Source organism: Salmo salar, chromosome ssa13 (genome assembly GCF_905237065.1).
Source record: "Salmo salar chromosome ssa13, Ssal_v3.1, whole genome shotgun sequence".
Classification (NCBI taxonomy): domain Eukaryota; kingdom Metazoa; phylum Chordata; class Actinopteri; order Salmoniformes; family Salmonidae; genus Salmo; species Salmo salar.
Window position 1 is genome coordinate 58,745,620 of NC_059454.1, and position 13,121 is coordinate 58,758,740.

Genomic DNA, 13,121 nt, shown 5'->3' on the forward strand with positions numbered 1-13,121 from the left:
AAGAACTCGCCACAGCACATCTCTTAAGATGGGCTCTGAACATGGAGCTGTTGAGTAAATTTTGCTGATGCTTGACTGGATAAAACATAGTACAGTACATTCACTCGTGGAGAAAATGTCACCCATCTTGATAAAAAACGTGAAACATGGTGCTTTGATAGACTGCACAAAAGGCATACATGTTCGATTACTTTTCAAAGCACTGCTGTTACGTCATGTATTGTACTTTAACAGTAGGTTCCGAATCGGATTTAGACTAGCTTCAATGTATTCCAAAACCAGTTATGACTTGTTAACTCATGATTTTCTCAGTCTCAAAAAACATCCCTCCCTCACCCACACTCCAACTCAAGACAGTCACCACTGAGGCAACCTGCCACATACCGACAGGGGGCTGGGGAGTCATGGGGGACAAGCCTCTACAGGAGAATCCTTATCAGGCCGGTCACAGCTGGGCCCCACAGATTACCAGCCCTGGAGCACAAAATGTGCTTTCACCATGCAGGCCTCCTGTATTACAGGAAAACCCTTGATCTGTGTCCCAAATGGCACCCTATACCCTACATAGTGCACTACTTTCTGGTCAAAAGTAGTGCATTATATAGGGGAAAGGGTACCACTTTTGACGGCGCCGTCGGGTAATGCTACGCTAACTAATGCAACTCACAGTACAAGGCAACAGCAGCCAGGGAGCCTGCTCAGCAGCACGTGTCCCATTAATAAGTAAAAGGGACATTTCGGCACTTGTGCATCGGCCATACCAGCAAACACAACATGCTGTGACACAGTGATCAGCAGGAAGTGAGACATTCTCCCATCTCAGCAATAGCCGTCATGTGGGGGAGATTTACGCAACTCTGCTCTAGTCATGACTACCTGTAGCCCTGGGAAATCTTTGGTCTCAGAAGTGAACAAGTTGATGCACACGTGTGTTTCAAGAATGATAGTCGAGGCCTCCCGCCTCCTGGTTAGTTCATCAGACTAGATACAGATACCTGTATACTGTTCAAAGAGCAGCTTTAAGTTAACTACTGCTGCGTGACACTGACTACTAGGTCCTCCTTACCATCTGGTGACAGTGACAGGCCAATGGGGCCCATTAACCTGAGAGTGATACCTAACCGTGATACCCCCCATGACAACCTGAGAGAATGTCAACAAAGCCCTGTTGTTCACCCGGATGTGTACAGCCAACCCAGATCATGAGGCCAGTGGCTGGCCAGACTGACACCTACACTCTCCCAGACATTACTGGAATCAAAAAGGAAGCATGTGACCAGCAATGACCAAGCAAACAGATGACTCAACGAGTTGATTTGTTTCACAGCTGTTGTAAAAGGAGTTGTTACAGCCAACATTTGAACTAGATCTTGCCGGCCCTGGAGCACTGAACAGAAGTGTCCTCCATACTGGTATATAATTGACTTGTGTTATGGGAGTCATCTGGTGGCTTCCTGAACTCCCTTGATATGTCCCAAATGGTAACTCATTCCCTATATCGTGCATTACTTTTGATGGGCTCTGGTCCAAAGTAGTGCACTATAAAGGGAATAGGTAACCATTTGGGACGAAGTCTAGTATGGACGGGCTGTGGAGCGGAGCCCCAAGACCCCATCCCACAGACTGATTAGTCAGTAGCCCAAGAGCCACATAGGAGTGATGGAAACATCCTTTGGCCCATAGCTTTCCTCCTGACCCTGACTCCTCCGCAAGCACTCCAGGACAGCCAGACTTCTGGGGACTGGAAAACACATTTAGCCAAGGGGGAAGATTGTAGAGACAGTATTGTCACATGTTTCAGTCTTTATTGAAAAGTGTTGACATTCCAAAGATATCTTGTAGTATACTAAATTCTATTCCTAAAGGGTATGAGACATGAAGAGATTTTAAAGTATCCTCTGGACAGAAAACTGCTTAGTCAATAGCCACTGTTAAAATTGGCCAACATGCAGCATAAGGTTGTGTATTTTGGTGGTAGGGGTAACTGAAGGCATCATTTATTTCTATTAGGGTGGCTCCATGTTATTTTTTCTTTCAGTGTCGTCAGTGAAATCCCACATGCCTGTTCACAAGGTATGAGTGGGGGCACTGTACTCTGGTCAGGCCTCACTTCTTCCACTGGCCCCCTAAGTCAAAGGCACCCACTGTACCACACTGGGCACGAGCAGATACTTTTTCCTGCCATGTCACAATGTGAGGACTAAAAGATACAGATTAAATATAAACCCATAACCCAAACTACAGCTGAGTTTGGATGAAGCAAACAGTGGAGGGTAATAGTGGGGTCTCCTGGGGAGGTCCAAATGGAGCCCAGTTAGTACAACAGCTCTACAGGAGTTGGTCCGTCTGGCTTGGGCATGAAACCAGAGTGTGCTGCCCTTCAAAAGAAAGCAATCTCTCTCCAAATTTCACAATAAATTGGTGAGCACAAAAGTACCTTCGAAGATGATCAATGCAGTTAGTTCTAGACTAGGGTCAAAATGCTTATGAAGCTACAGTGATGAGGCGCCAGAGGATAAGTGAGCAGTGCAAATCCAGCAACTCCCTACTGCCTGTTCCTCAGCACTTGTCATGAGTCTTGTTCTGGAGGCAGAACTGAACGATTTCCCCTTAGAGATCAGCCAGCTGCAAAGTCACGATTGGCTATATACATGCATAAACACAGTACCAGTCGGGTTTTCCTTTATTTTTACTACATTGTATAATAATAGTGAAGACATCAAAACTATGAAAAAACATATGGAATCATGTACAGCAGTAACCAAAAAGAAGTGTTAAACAAATCAAAATATATTTGATGAGATTCTTCAAAGTAGCCACCCTTTGCCTTGATGACAGCTTTGCACACTCTTGGCATTCTCTCAACCAGCTTCATGAAGAACGCTTTTCCAACAGTCTTGAAGCAGTTCCCATATATACTGAGCAATTGTTGGCTGCTTTTCCTTCACCTCTGCGGTCCAACTCATCCCAAACCATCTCAATTGGGTTGAGGTCAGGTGATTGTGGAGGCCAGGACATCTGATGCAGCACTCCATCACACTCCTTCTTGATCAAATAACCCTTACACAGCCTGGAGGTGTGTTGGGTCATTGTTCTGTTGAATAACAAATGATAGTCTCACTAAGAGCAAACCTGATGGGATGGTGTATTGCTGCAGAATGCTGTGGTAGCCATGCTGGTTAAGTGTGCCTTGAATTCTAAATAAATCACTGACAGTGTCACCAGCAAAGCACCCACAAACCTCCATGCTTCACGGTGGGAACCACACGTGGAAATCTTCCGTTCACCTACTCTGCGTCTCACCAAGACACGGCGGTTGGAATCAATAATCTCCAATTTGGACTCATCAGACCAAAGGACAGATGTCCACTGCTTGTGTTTCTTAGCCCAAGCAAGTCTCTTCTTATTGGTGTCCTTTAGTAGTGGTTTCTTTGCAGCAATTCAAACATGAAGGCCTGATTCACTCAGTCTCCTCTGAACAGTTGATGTTGAGATGTGTCTGTTACTTGAACTCTGTGACGTGCAATCTGTGATGCTTTTAATTGCCGATTTCTAAGGCTGGTAACTCTAATTAACTTATCCTCTGCAGCAGAGGTAATTCTGGGTCTTCCTTTCCTGTGGCGGTCCTCATGAGAGCCAGTTTCATCATACCACTTGATGGCTTTTGCGGCTGCACTTCATGTCTTAAAGTAACGGACAGTAATTTCTTGCCATAATATGGACTTGGTCTTTTAGCAAATAGGGCTATCTTCTGTATACCACCCCTACCTTGTCACAAATTAACTTTGAACAAGGCACACCCGTTAATTGAAATGCATTCCAGGTGACTACCTCATGAAGCTGGTTGAGAGAATGCCAAGAAGGTGCAAAGCTGTCATGAAGGGGAAGGGTGGTTACTTTGAAGAATCGCAAATGACATACATTTTGATTTGTTTAACACTTTTGGTTACTACATGATTCCATGTGTGATTTCATAGTTTCATTTCATGATGTCTTCACCATTATAATATGTAGAAAATAGTAAAAATAAAAAATAAATACAATGTCCATATTGTACATACATAGAACAAATATAAACATGTAAAGTGTTGGTTTCGTGAGCTGAGATAAAAACAAATCACAGAAATGTTCCATGTACACAAAAATATTATTTCTCTCAAATTGTACATACATTTGTTTACATCCCTGTTCTCCTTTTGCCAAGATAATCCATCCATGTGACAGGTGTGGCATATCAAGAAGCTGATGATAAATAGCATGATCATTACAAAAGGTGAAACTTGTGCTGGAAACAAAAGACAACTAAAAGTGTCTCAAGACACAGCAAATATTGAGTTTCACTCCTGTTAGAATAAAAAAGTATTCGGGGGAAAAAAACTACTTGGAGATCGGCGTGTTAGAAGTGGACTGTCCTGCACAGAGAGCCCTGACCTCATCCCCATCGAATACACCTTTAGGATGATTTGAAACACCGACAGCGAGCCAGGCCCAATCGCCCAACATCTGTGCCGGACCTCACTCACGCTCGTGGCTGAATGGAAGCAAGTACCCGCAGCAATGTTCCAACATCTAACGACTGGAAAGCCTTCCCAGAAGGGTGGCGGCTGTTATAGCAGCAATGGGGAAACCAACTCCATATTAATGCCATGATGTTGGAATGAGATGTTTGACGAGCAGGTGTCCACATTCACTACATGACCAAAAGTATGTTGAAACCCATATTGCTTACCTTGTAAACTTTTCCAAAAGCTCCATCACCCAATTCTCCGATAATTTCCCATTGGTCATTAGGATTGATGTCTCGATGAACGTGTTCATATTGTTTTGCCTTCTTTTTTATGTCAAAATTAGACAGGCGAAGTATTTTGCTGAATTTAGCAAAAGCCATGGTTCGCCGCAAAAATGCAATAAAAGCTGTTCATAAAAGCCACGTTTCTCAAGACACAGCAACTATTCTGAGTTTCACTCCTGTTAGAATAAAAAAGTATTCGGGGGAAAACTACCTGGATTTATAATCACACACCTTTCAAGTAAGAAAATAAGCCGTCAAAAACACGTTCTAAAAGATGTATTCACGCGTTGTCATAAAATAAAAACGAATTATTTCCATTCACATGACTTGTCCACAGCACATAATCACCACCTGCTGCAACACTGTAACCAGTTATGGAGAATAACTTGTTGCTTCGGGGTAAAAAGACAGAAGCCCCACCTTATTTCCATGTTAAAATGCTAATCGGAACTAGGAAACTCGGAAAAGTCCGACTTGCTAATAGATTGTAGTTATACAAGTGCGCCCAAGCAGTTAAAAAGTCGGAAATGTACGAATTTCCTAGTTCATACTAATATTTGAACGTAGCACAGGCCTTTAGCTCCCCAGCGCTCCCCCAGTGTCATGGAAGTGTCGTTTTCTGGGCGCAGATCCGTCATCTTTACCCAAGATATGTAGTTAAAATAACTTCACTTCCCAGTTTAGATGTGCATGTCGTTTTTAAAATATCTGTCCGGTGTTTCCAGGTTTTTATGAAATATGACCTATAATTAATTACAATATAAGTGAAATAGTTTTCATTGCCCAAAATGGTAAGTAGGCTATGTTAAAAAGCAGCTCTTATGTTTTGGAATGGTGTGGGCATACCACAACAACATTATGGTGTCCTGTATGCAGGACATTAAAAATATTCACGTGAAAAGACCGCTGATTGGCCACCTCCTGCTCATTAGGAGGATGATATCGTTCTCTCTGACGAAATAGAAAGCATTTATGAAACAGTCTGTTTGAGATAGGTGGGTTTTTTTGAAGTGTTTTATCTCCAATTTATGCTTTGGCCTCAAATATGAGTATAGGATAAGTCAACCACAGGAGGTTAGTGGCACATTAATTGGGGAAGGCGGGCTTGTGCTAATGGCTAGAGGGGAATGAGTGGAATGGTATCAAATACATCAAACACATGGTTTCCATGTGTTTGATGCCATTCCATCAGCTCAGTTCCAGCCATTATTATGAACCATCTTCCCCTCAGCAACCACCACTGGAGTCAACAACATTATTTGGGTATGAGTCAGTGGCAATTGTAGCATGTAAATCTTGGAGGGGCAAACAAAACATTTTGGGGGGATGAATGCCAGCAAAGCCACTACACTATACAACACTAAACAATACATTAATTGCACTATAACGGTGACAAAACTGTTAGGGCCTACATAAAGATGTCTCAACAGCAGTTCCAACACCTTACCATTGCTACACCTGGCTATCAGCAGAGCCTTGTCTGGCAGCGAAACAGTTCTTTCAGCCTCATTTATTGCCTTTAAAAAAAACATGGCTGATATGGCTGACTTGCTTAAATAAATGTGGTTTCTATTGACAATTGAGATGTACAAACTATGGCATAAGGGGACAACAAGCGGATTAGAGTCAATCTGCAATTTTGATTAAGACATTAATGAGCGAGCTAGTACAGATGTAGTCAATATAGCTATTTTTTTATCACTTTTGAAATGTACAGCAACAGAATTCAGAACATGAGCTGTTCTTACAGTGTTCTCCCTGTACACCAAGTCAGAACCGTAGGATAAATAAAGGGGGCATATAAGCAGAGAATGAAAGCTCTTACAATATTCAATGATTACATTTCTCTAAAACAGGTTATAGGCTACATGTGCACCACCAAGTAAGAACAGTAGGCAAAATTAAGAGGAGAAAATAGAACAAATTATTTGAGTGAGGCACATTGCCTACTAACAGCTTACTACATAACATACACTTAGTATTACTTTCTTAGCTACAGTATACACATCTCCTTGACATATTACGTCATTTATGCAGCAGCATACAATACATTTTTGGACTCACCTTGTTGTGCTGTGCTCACTTGAACCTTGAACAGGAAGGTGGCGCAACGGTCCTTTGTGGGCAAATTTTGTCATCAAACTTTGTCATCAAAGTCTGGCATTCTTTGGATATATGGTGCTTTCAAGACAACTGGAAATTCTGAAAAAATCTAAAATCGAATCATGATTACATCAGTGATCTTCAGGTCGTAGCTCTAGAAAGAGGCCCGAGTTCCCGACTTACAATTCTGAGTTGGATGACCGTTCAAAACATATTTTCCCAGTTGTCTTGAACTCACTGAAGTCAGATTTCCCAGTTCTGAGTTAACAGTTGTTTTGAGCGCAGCCGAAATCATGCTGGATTGACAATATGGCCAATTTTGAATGTTTATAATTTTAAGCTTGGAAAAGAGATCCTTCATCTGAGAATTGGGACCACACACCCACTCCACTGAATAGCAGGCTAGTGATTGCTTTGCAATGCTTGCAGTTAGCCACTGATTCCTTCCAAACCACTCATTGTTGAATTTTACAACTTGTTGTGTAATGTTTATGTCCAATGGCCGATGAGCACCGATATGTTTTATCTATAATTTCTCTTCAGTATTCATCTTCATATGACAACGATTAAATAGGTTTTGCCAGATTGTTGACTTTCATGATGATGACTGCTAGCTAAGATTTTCAAAGTATGATGTTGACATGATCAGTCCAATCAAAGCTACTGTAGATAGAACGTGATTTTAAGTAATTTATCTGTGGCCAATGACCTTGAGCCTTCTTCTTCTTGGATGGGCACTTCTAATGTATCTCTATGGCAACACCCAAGGGGCTTGAATTTTCGAGCTCTACCCTTAGATTTGGCAGTGACATAGTGTCCCCATGAGTGACAAAACACTGAGCCAATCACGACGCAACTAGAGAACATTACCAACCCCTACGCTCCGTATTTTCCACTGGCTGCCCCACCACCACCACAGAAAGCACAGAGCTAGGCTGAAACACCTGCATTTTGGAGCTACTTTACTCAAAAAAGCAAAAAAGAGACCATGTTTGTATGGAGGCTTTATTAACTCAATGATATGTGACATGTATTAATGCCAAAATAATATGCAAAACAGGCAACCCCCACAAACCTTTTTTTTATTTTTTATGTGAGACTCAATACAGGTAGGGCAGACCTGAATGACGGGTTGCCACTGGTATGAATTAACAGAATATGACTGGGCAGTTACTTTAAGTTGCCTAGGCCAGTGGTTCCCAACTAGGGGTACTAGGACTTCAGGGGTCAACTGGGCAGAGAAAAATTAAGTTGGTGGTACAGTAACCAAAAAAGTTTGGGTACCACTTGCCTATGCCACCCATTCCATGTGGCAACTGACAGGTATTGAAAGCAAAAACAGCTGTCATTAGCAGTACAGATAGGGCACAACAAAACAGGTACAGCACAGTTTTTATCATGGACATATAGTCTTATTCAAATACGTTTTCACAAGTTTAAGGGAAAAGCAATGGGGGAAAGTATGTAGGCCTACAGAAAGGTGTTTTATTGGGGAATTTTGTATAACCTTGGCTTTTGCCGAAATGGTCCCCAAAATTGGATTCTCAGTCTACAGTAAGGTACAAAATACATAGCTGTTTCATAACTTTGATTTGCATAATGCAATATAAGATCAAGGTTACACGGATATATTTTGGTGCACTCTATAGCTCACAAGCACCACTAGGTGGCAAATAATCATAGTACATGTATCAACAGCACAGATTTTTGTGGAGCCTGTTGCTGTCATCTACCATTATGTGATAGTTATGTAGTTTTTACATTATAATTCACAAGGCTATTTTATATTTCTCATAGAACTTTCGGGAAGTCATATCACATCTGGATCCACAGATGATGGATCCTACAGTGTATCATATAATGACGTTTTATTAAAATAATTGCAGGCCATGAAGTAACAAAAAAAGTACAAATAGGCTACCACTCAAACCCAGGCTTTCGTAGATCAGATCAAATCAAACTGTATTTGTTATGTGCTTTGTAAACTACAGGTGTAAACTAACAGTGAAATGCTTACTTACAGATCTTTTTCCAATAATGCAGAGTTAAATATACAAAATATATATTTTAAAATTGAAATAGTTACAGTGAATAACAAATAAATAACAATAACAAATACAAATACAAGTACAAATACATGGCTATATACAGGGAGTACCAGTAACGAGTCAATGTGCAGGAGTACGAGGTAATTGAGGTAGCTATGTACATATACTGTAGGTAGGAGTAAAGTGACTAGGCAACAGGATAGATAATAGACTGAGTTGTTGCAGCAGTGTATGTGGAGCAGTAGCAGAAGTGTAAGTGGTGAGTGTGAAAGCTTGTGTGTTAGAGAGCACTGGCGTGTGTTCATAGGTGCCAATGGAAGCCAGGCTTCCCCAAATAATGTACCAAGAAAAAAAAACATAAAATAATGTAACTTTTGTCTCTCTGTGTTTCATAATTTTTCTCCTCTGCTCCAGAGTCCAATGGCGGAGAGCTTCACACCTATCCAGCAGCCGCTGCATTGCACATGGTGATTTTAGGATTGTGTGCCGCTGCTCGGCCATGGAAACCCATTTCATGAAACTCCCAATGAACGGTTCATGAGTTTGGCTCTACGAGCTTCAGCACTTGGCAGTCCCGTTCTGTGAGCTTCTGTGGCCTACCACTTCGCAGCTGAGCGGTTGTGGCTCCTAGACGTTTCCGATTCACAATAACACCACTAACAGTTGACCAGGGAAGCTCTAGCAGGGTAGAATTTTATTTTTTACTTTTCACCCCTTTTTCTCCACAATTTCGTGACATCAAATTGGTGGAGTATTGTCCCATCACGGCCACTCCTGTACAGACTCGGGAGAGGCGATGGTCGAGAGCCATGCGTCCTCCGAAACATGACCCTGCCAAGCCGCACTAGCAGGGCAGAAATATTTATGAACTGACTTGTTGGAAAGGTGCCATCCTATGATGGTGCCATGTTGAAAGTCACTAAGCTCTTCAGTAAGGCCATACTTCTGCCAATGTTTGTCTATGTAGATTGCATGGTTGCTCGATTTTATACACCTGTCAGCAACGGGTGTGGCTGAACTAGCCGAATCCAATAATTTGAATGAGTGTCCACATACTTTTGTATATCTACTGTATCTCAACAGAGAAACCATCTGGGTGAGTGAAACAGCACCTCTCTATCTCTGTATGTGTAGGCCATCTATTTGATGCCGTCTGGTCAAAAAGAGTATGACATTGTTGCGGCCTGTAAAATTAAATGCAAGGGAAGCCAGTGAGCATTTGGCCTCCCTTGATAAAAGAAAACTATTAAATAATATTTTTTTTACATTTTAGTTATTTAGCAGACGCTCTTATCCAGAGCGACTTACAGTAGTGAATGCATACATTTCATATTTATTTTATTTTACGTACTGGTCCCCGTGGGAATCGAACCGACAACCCTGGCGTTGCAAACACCATGCTCTACCAACTGAGCCACATGGGACGACTTTCTCAATATTTTTGTTGTTATTCTGTCTCTCACTGTTCAAATAAACCTACCATTCAAATTATAGACTGATCCTTTCTTTATCAGTGGGCAAACGTACAAAATAAGCAGGGGATCAAATACTTTTTTCCCCACTGTAGAAGGCTAATGTTAACTAGCTAACATTGCCCATGAATGGAAGTTAGGCTAGCGAGCAACCATTTTAGTCAGATAACCTAGGTCTAGGACAACAAAAAAATAAAAGTGTGTACTGTATGACAGATTCATAGACCCTTTCGTCAACATGAAAGAGACAAGGATGTCATGTGTTTCTCTACAAGTAGGGTCAGTCAACATGTTTTTGTACTTGCACAAACACACGTACGCACGCACAAACACACACACACACACAGACAGAAATCCGAACCATGGACAGCCACATCATATTTAGCTTACTGTGATTGGACTCAATTGTTTTTGGTATATTTTAGTTATCACTGTAATAGAATAGGCATAGGTGATTTGATGATGTTGAAATTTTGAAGTTGAAATGGTGCTGGAGTAGTGAAGGCAGCTCCTGTTTTCTTTGTGACTTGCGGAAACTCTCTGTGGTTCTAAATCCATAGTTGTTTAGTAGTCTGAAAATGTCGGAAACATTAACTTGCTTGACCGTGCTGTAGCTCATGTAACTGTTTGTTACGTGCAATATGCTTTGTGCTCTCTGGTTTTGTGATATAACAAATGTGTGATTGAATTTTTTTCTGCCACTGTGTCTTCTTACCGTCTCGGTCTTAGGCCTATATATCACGGTCTCAAGGCATATGAACTAACAGGTTATAGAGCAAACAACGCAATTATCACAACACATACAGTAGGTTGTAATATGGGTTTACTTTTCCTGGCTTGGCTTCCCCAGAGATTTTACCCACGCACCTCTACTGTGTTTGAGTGTGTGTGCATGTGGCATATATGCATGTGTGCGCATGCTATGTGTGTGTGAGCGTATGTAGTGTATGTGTTTGTGTGTGTGTTGGGATGTCAGTATAAGTATATGTGAGAGTGTGGGGGTAGAGTCCAGTGTGTGTGCAGAGTCAGTGCAAAAGAGTTAGTTCAAAAAAGGGTCAATGCATTAAGTCTGGGTAGCTATTTGATTAGCTATTTAGCAGCCTTGTTTAGCAATCTTATGGCTTGGGGTAGAAGCAGTTTAGTGTCCTGTTGGTTCCAGACTTGGTGCGCTGGTACCGCTTGCCGTACAGTAGCACAGAGAAGAGTCTATGGCATCACTATCCAAGATGGCGTAGCAGTCAGACGTCTTTGTCTTGTCTCGTCCCATGTATATATATTTTTTATATATTTTCCTTCGCATTCTTTTTAATATTTTTCCTAAACCTCAACTTCTAAATACTCTCCTGCAACCTTCCTCACCCAATGTGGTGTGGATCTGTTTTTTTCTAAAGTATTTCTATTTACCTCCGAACTAGAATATCTCAACTGAAGCTAGCTAGTTAACTAGCTACCAGCTATCAGCTATCAGTCAGCTAACCACTGCTAGCGGTCATCAGCTAACCTTTAGCTCGGAAAGCTCTCACCAGTTCGTACAACGCATTTCAAACCAGAGCATTGCGGACCTATTTTCCTCTCCATATTCCCGGATTCCTACTGCAAACTCTGAACCCTTTCATCTGGATCATGGCAGTTAGCTAACCACAACCTGGGTTGACTACTCCTGGCTAACGTTTCCGTCCCGGAGCAAGCACCAACTAGCCTGGGGCTATCCCATGCTAGACCCATCTCCCGGCTAGGGCTCCTGGCCTACTCCTGAAGCCCACTCCTCGGCTACAATATCCGGACCCCTTCTACTGCCAGTACGGTGTACAGAACCCCGCCTATCCTTCACGACTAGAATACCGGCATAATCTGCCCGAGGATCCCAGCAGGCCCCTCAGGCGCGATGTACCCTGAAGGCCCATTCTGCTAACCGTGGCCTGCTAGCTATCTATAGCATATTGGACTGTTAGCTGATCCACCGGCCAGTTTCTTGGACCACTATACCCATTTTGCCAATTGGACTTGGACCCCTCTGCTACTTGGAACCCTACTAATTCCACGACTGGTCTATTGACATCACCGCACGAGGAGGAAAAAAAACAGACTTTTCCCCCATCGCAACGTCCCTCTAAGGCCTTTATGCTAGCTTGCTATCCCCGGCCTGCTAACTGCTAGCTTGCTAGCCCCGGCCTGCTAACTGTCTGAAACGCAGTGTCCCCAGCCAGCCCAACCACTCACTGGACCCATACAATCACTTGGCTATGCATGCCTCTCCCTAATATCAATATGCCTTGTCCATTACTGTCCTGGTTAGTGATTACTGTCTTATTTCACTGTAGAGCCTCTAGCCCTGCTCAATATGCCTTAACCAACCATGTTGTTCCACCTCCCACATATGCGATGCCATCACCTGGAATAAACGTCTCTAGAGACTATATCTCTCTCTTAATTACTCAATGCCTAGGTTTACCGCCAATGTACTCTCTACCTACCATACCTTTGTCTGTACATTATGCCTTGAATCTATGCTATCGTGCCCAGAAACCTGCTCCCTTTACTCTCTGTTCCAAACGTGCTAGGCGGAATGTTCTTATAGCCTTTAGCCGTACCCTCATCCAACTTCTCCTCTGTTCCTCTGGTGATGTAGAGGTTAATCCAGGACCTGCAGTGCCTAGCTCCACTCCTACTCCCTAGGTGGTCTCATTTGTTGACTTCTGTAACCGT

The 13,121-nt window shown here is 42.4% G+C and overlaps 1 protein-coding gene across 1 annotated transcript in view; it reads right to left on the reverse strand.

Annotated features, from left to right (window-relative positions):
- Nucleotides 1-5,177, reverse strand: part of LOC106567511 (serine/threonine-protein kinase 10) — a 46,328-nt gene extending 41,151 nt beyond the window's left edge. The window contains exon 1 of the mRNA XM_014136826.2: nt 4,730-5,177. Within this exon, the coding sequence (XP_013992301.1) occupies nt 4,730-4,888 (159 nt within the window). The 5' untranslated portion in view covers nt 4,889-5,177. The remainder of the gene's footprint in view (nt 1-4,729) is intronic.
- Between the last annotated feature and the right edge of the window lie 7,944 nt (nt 5,178-13,121).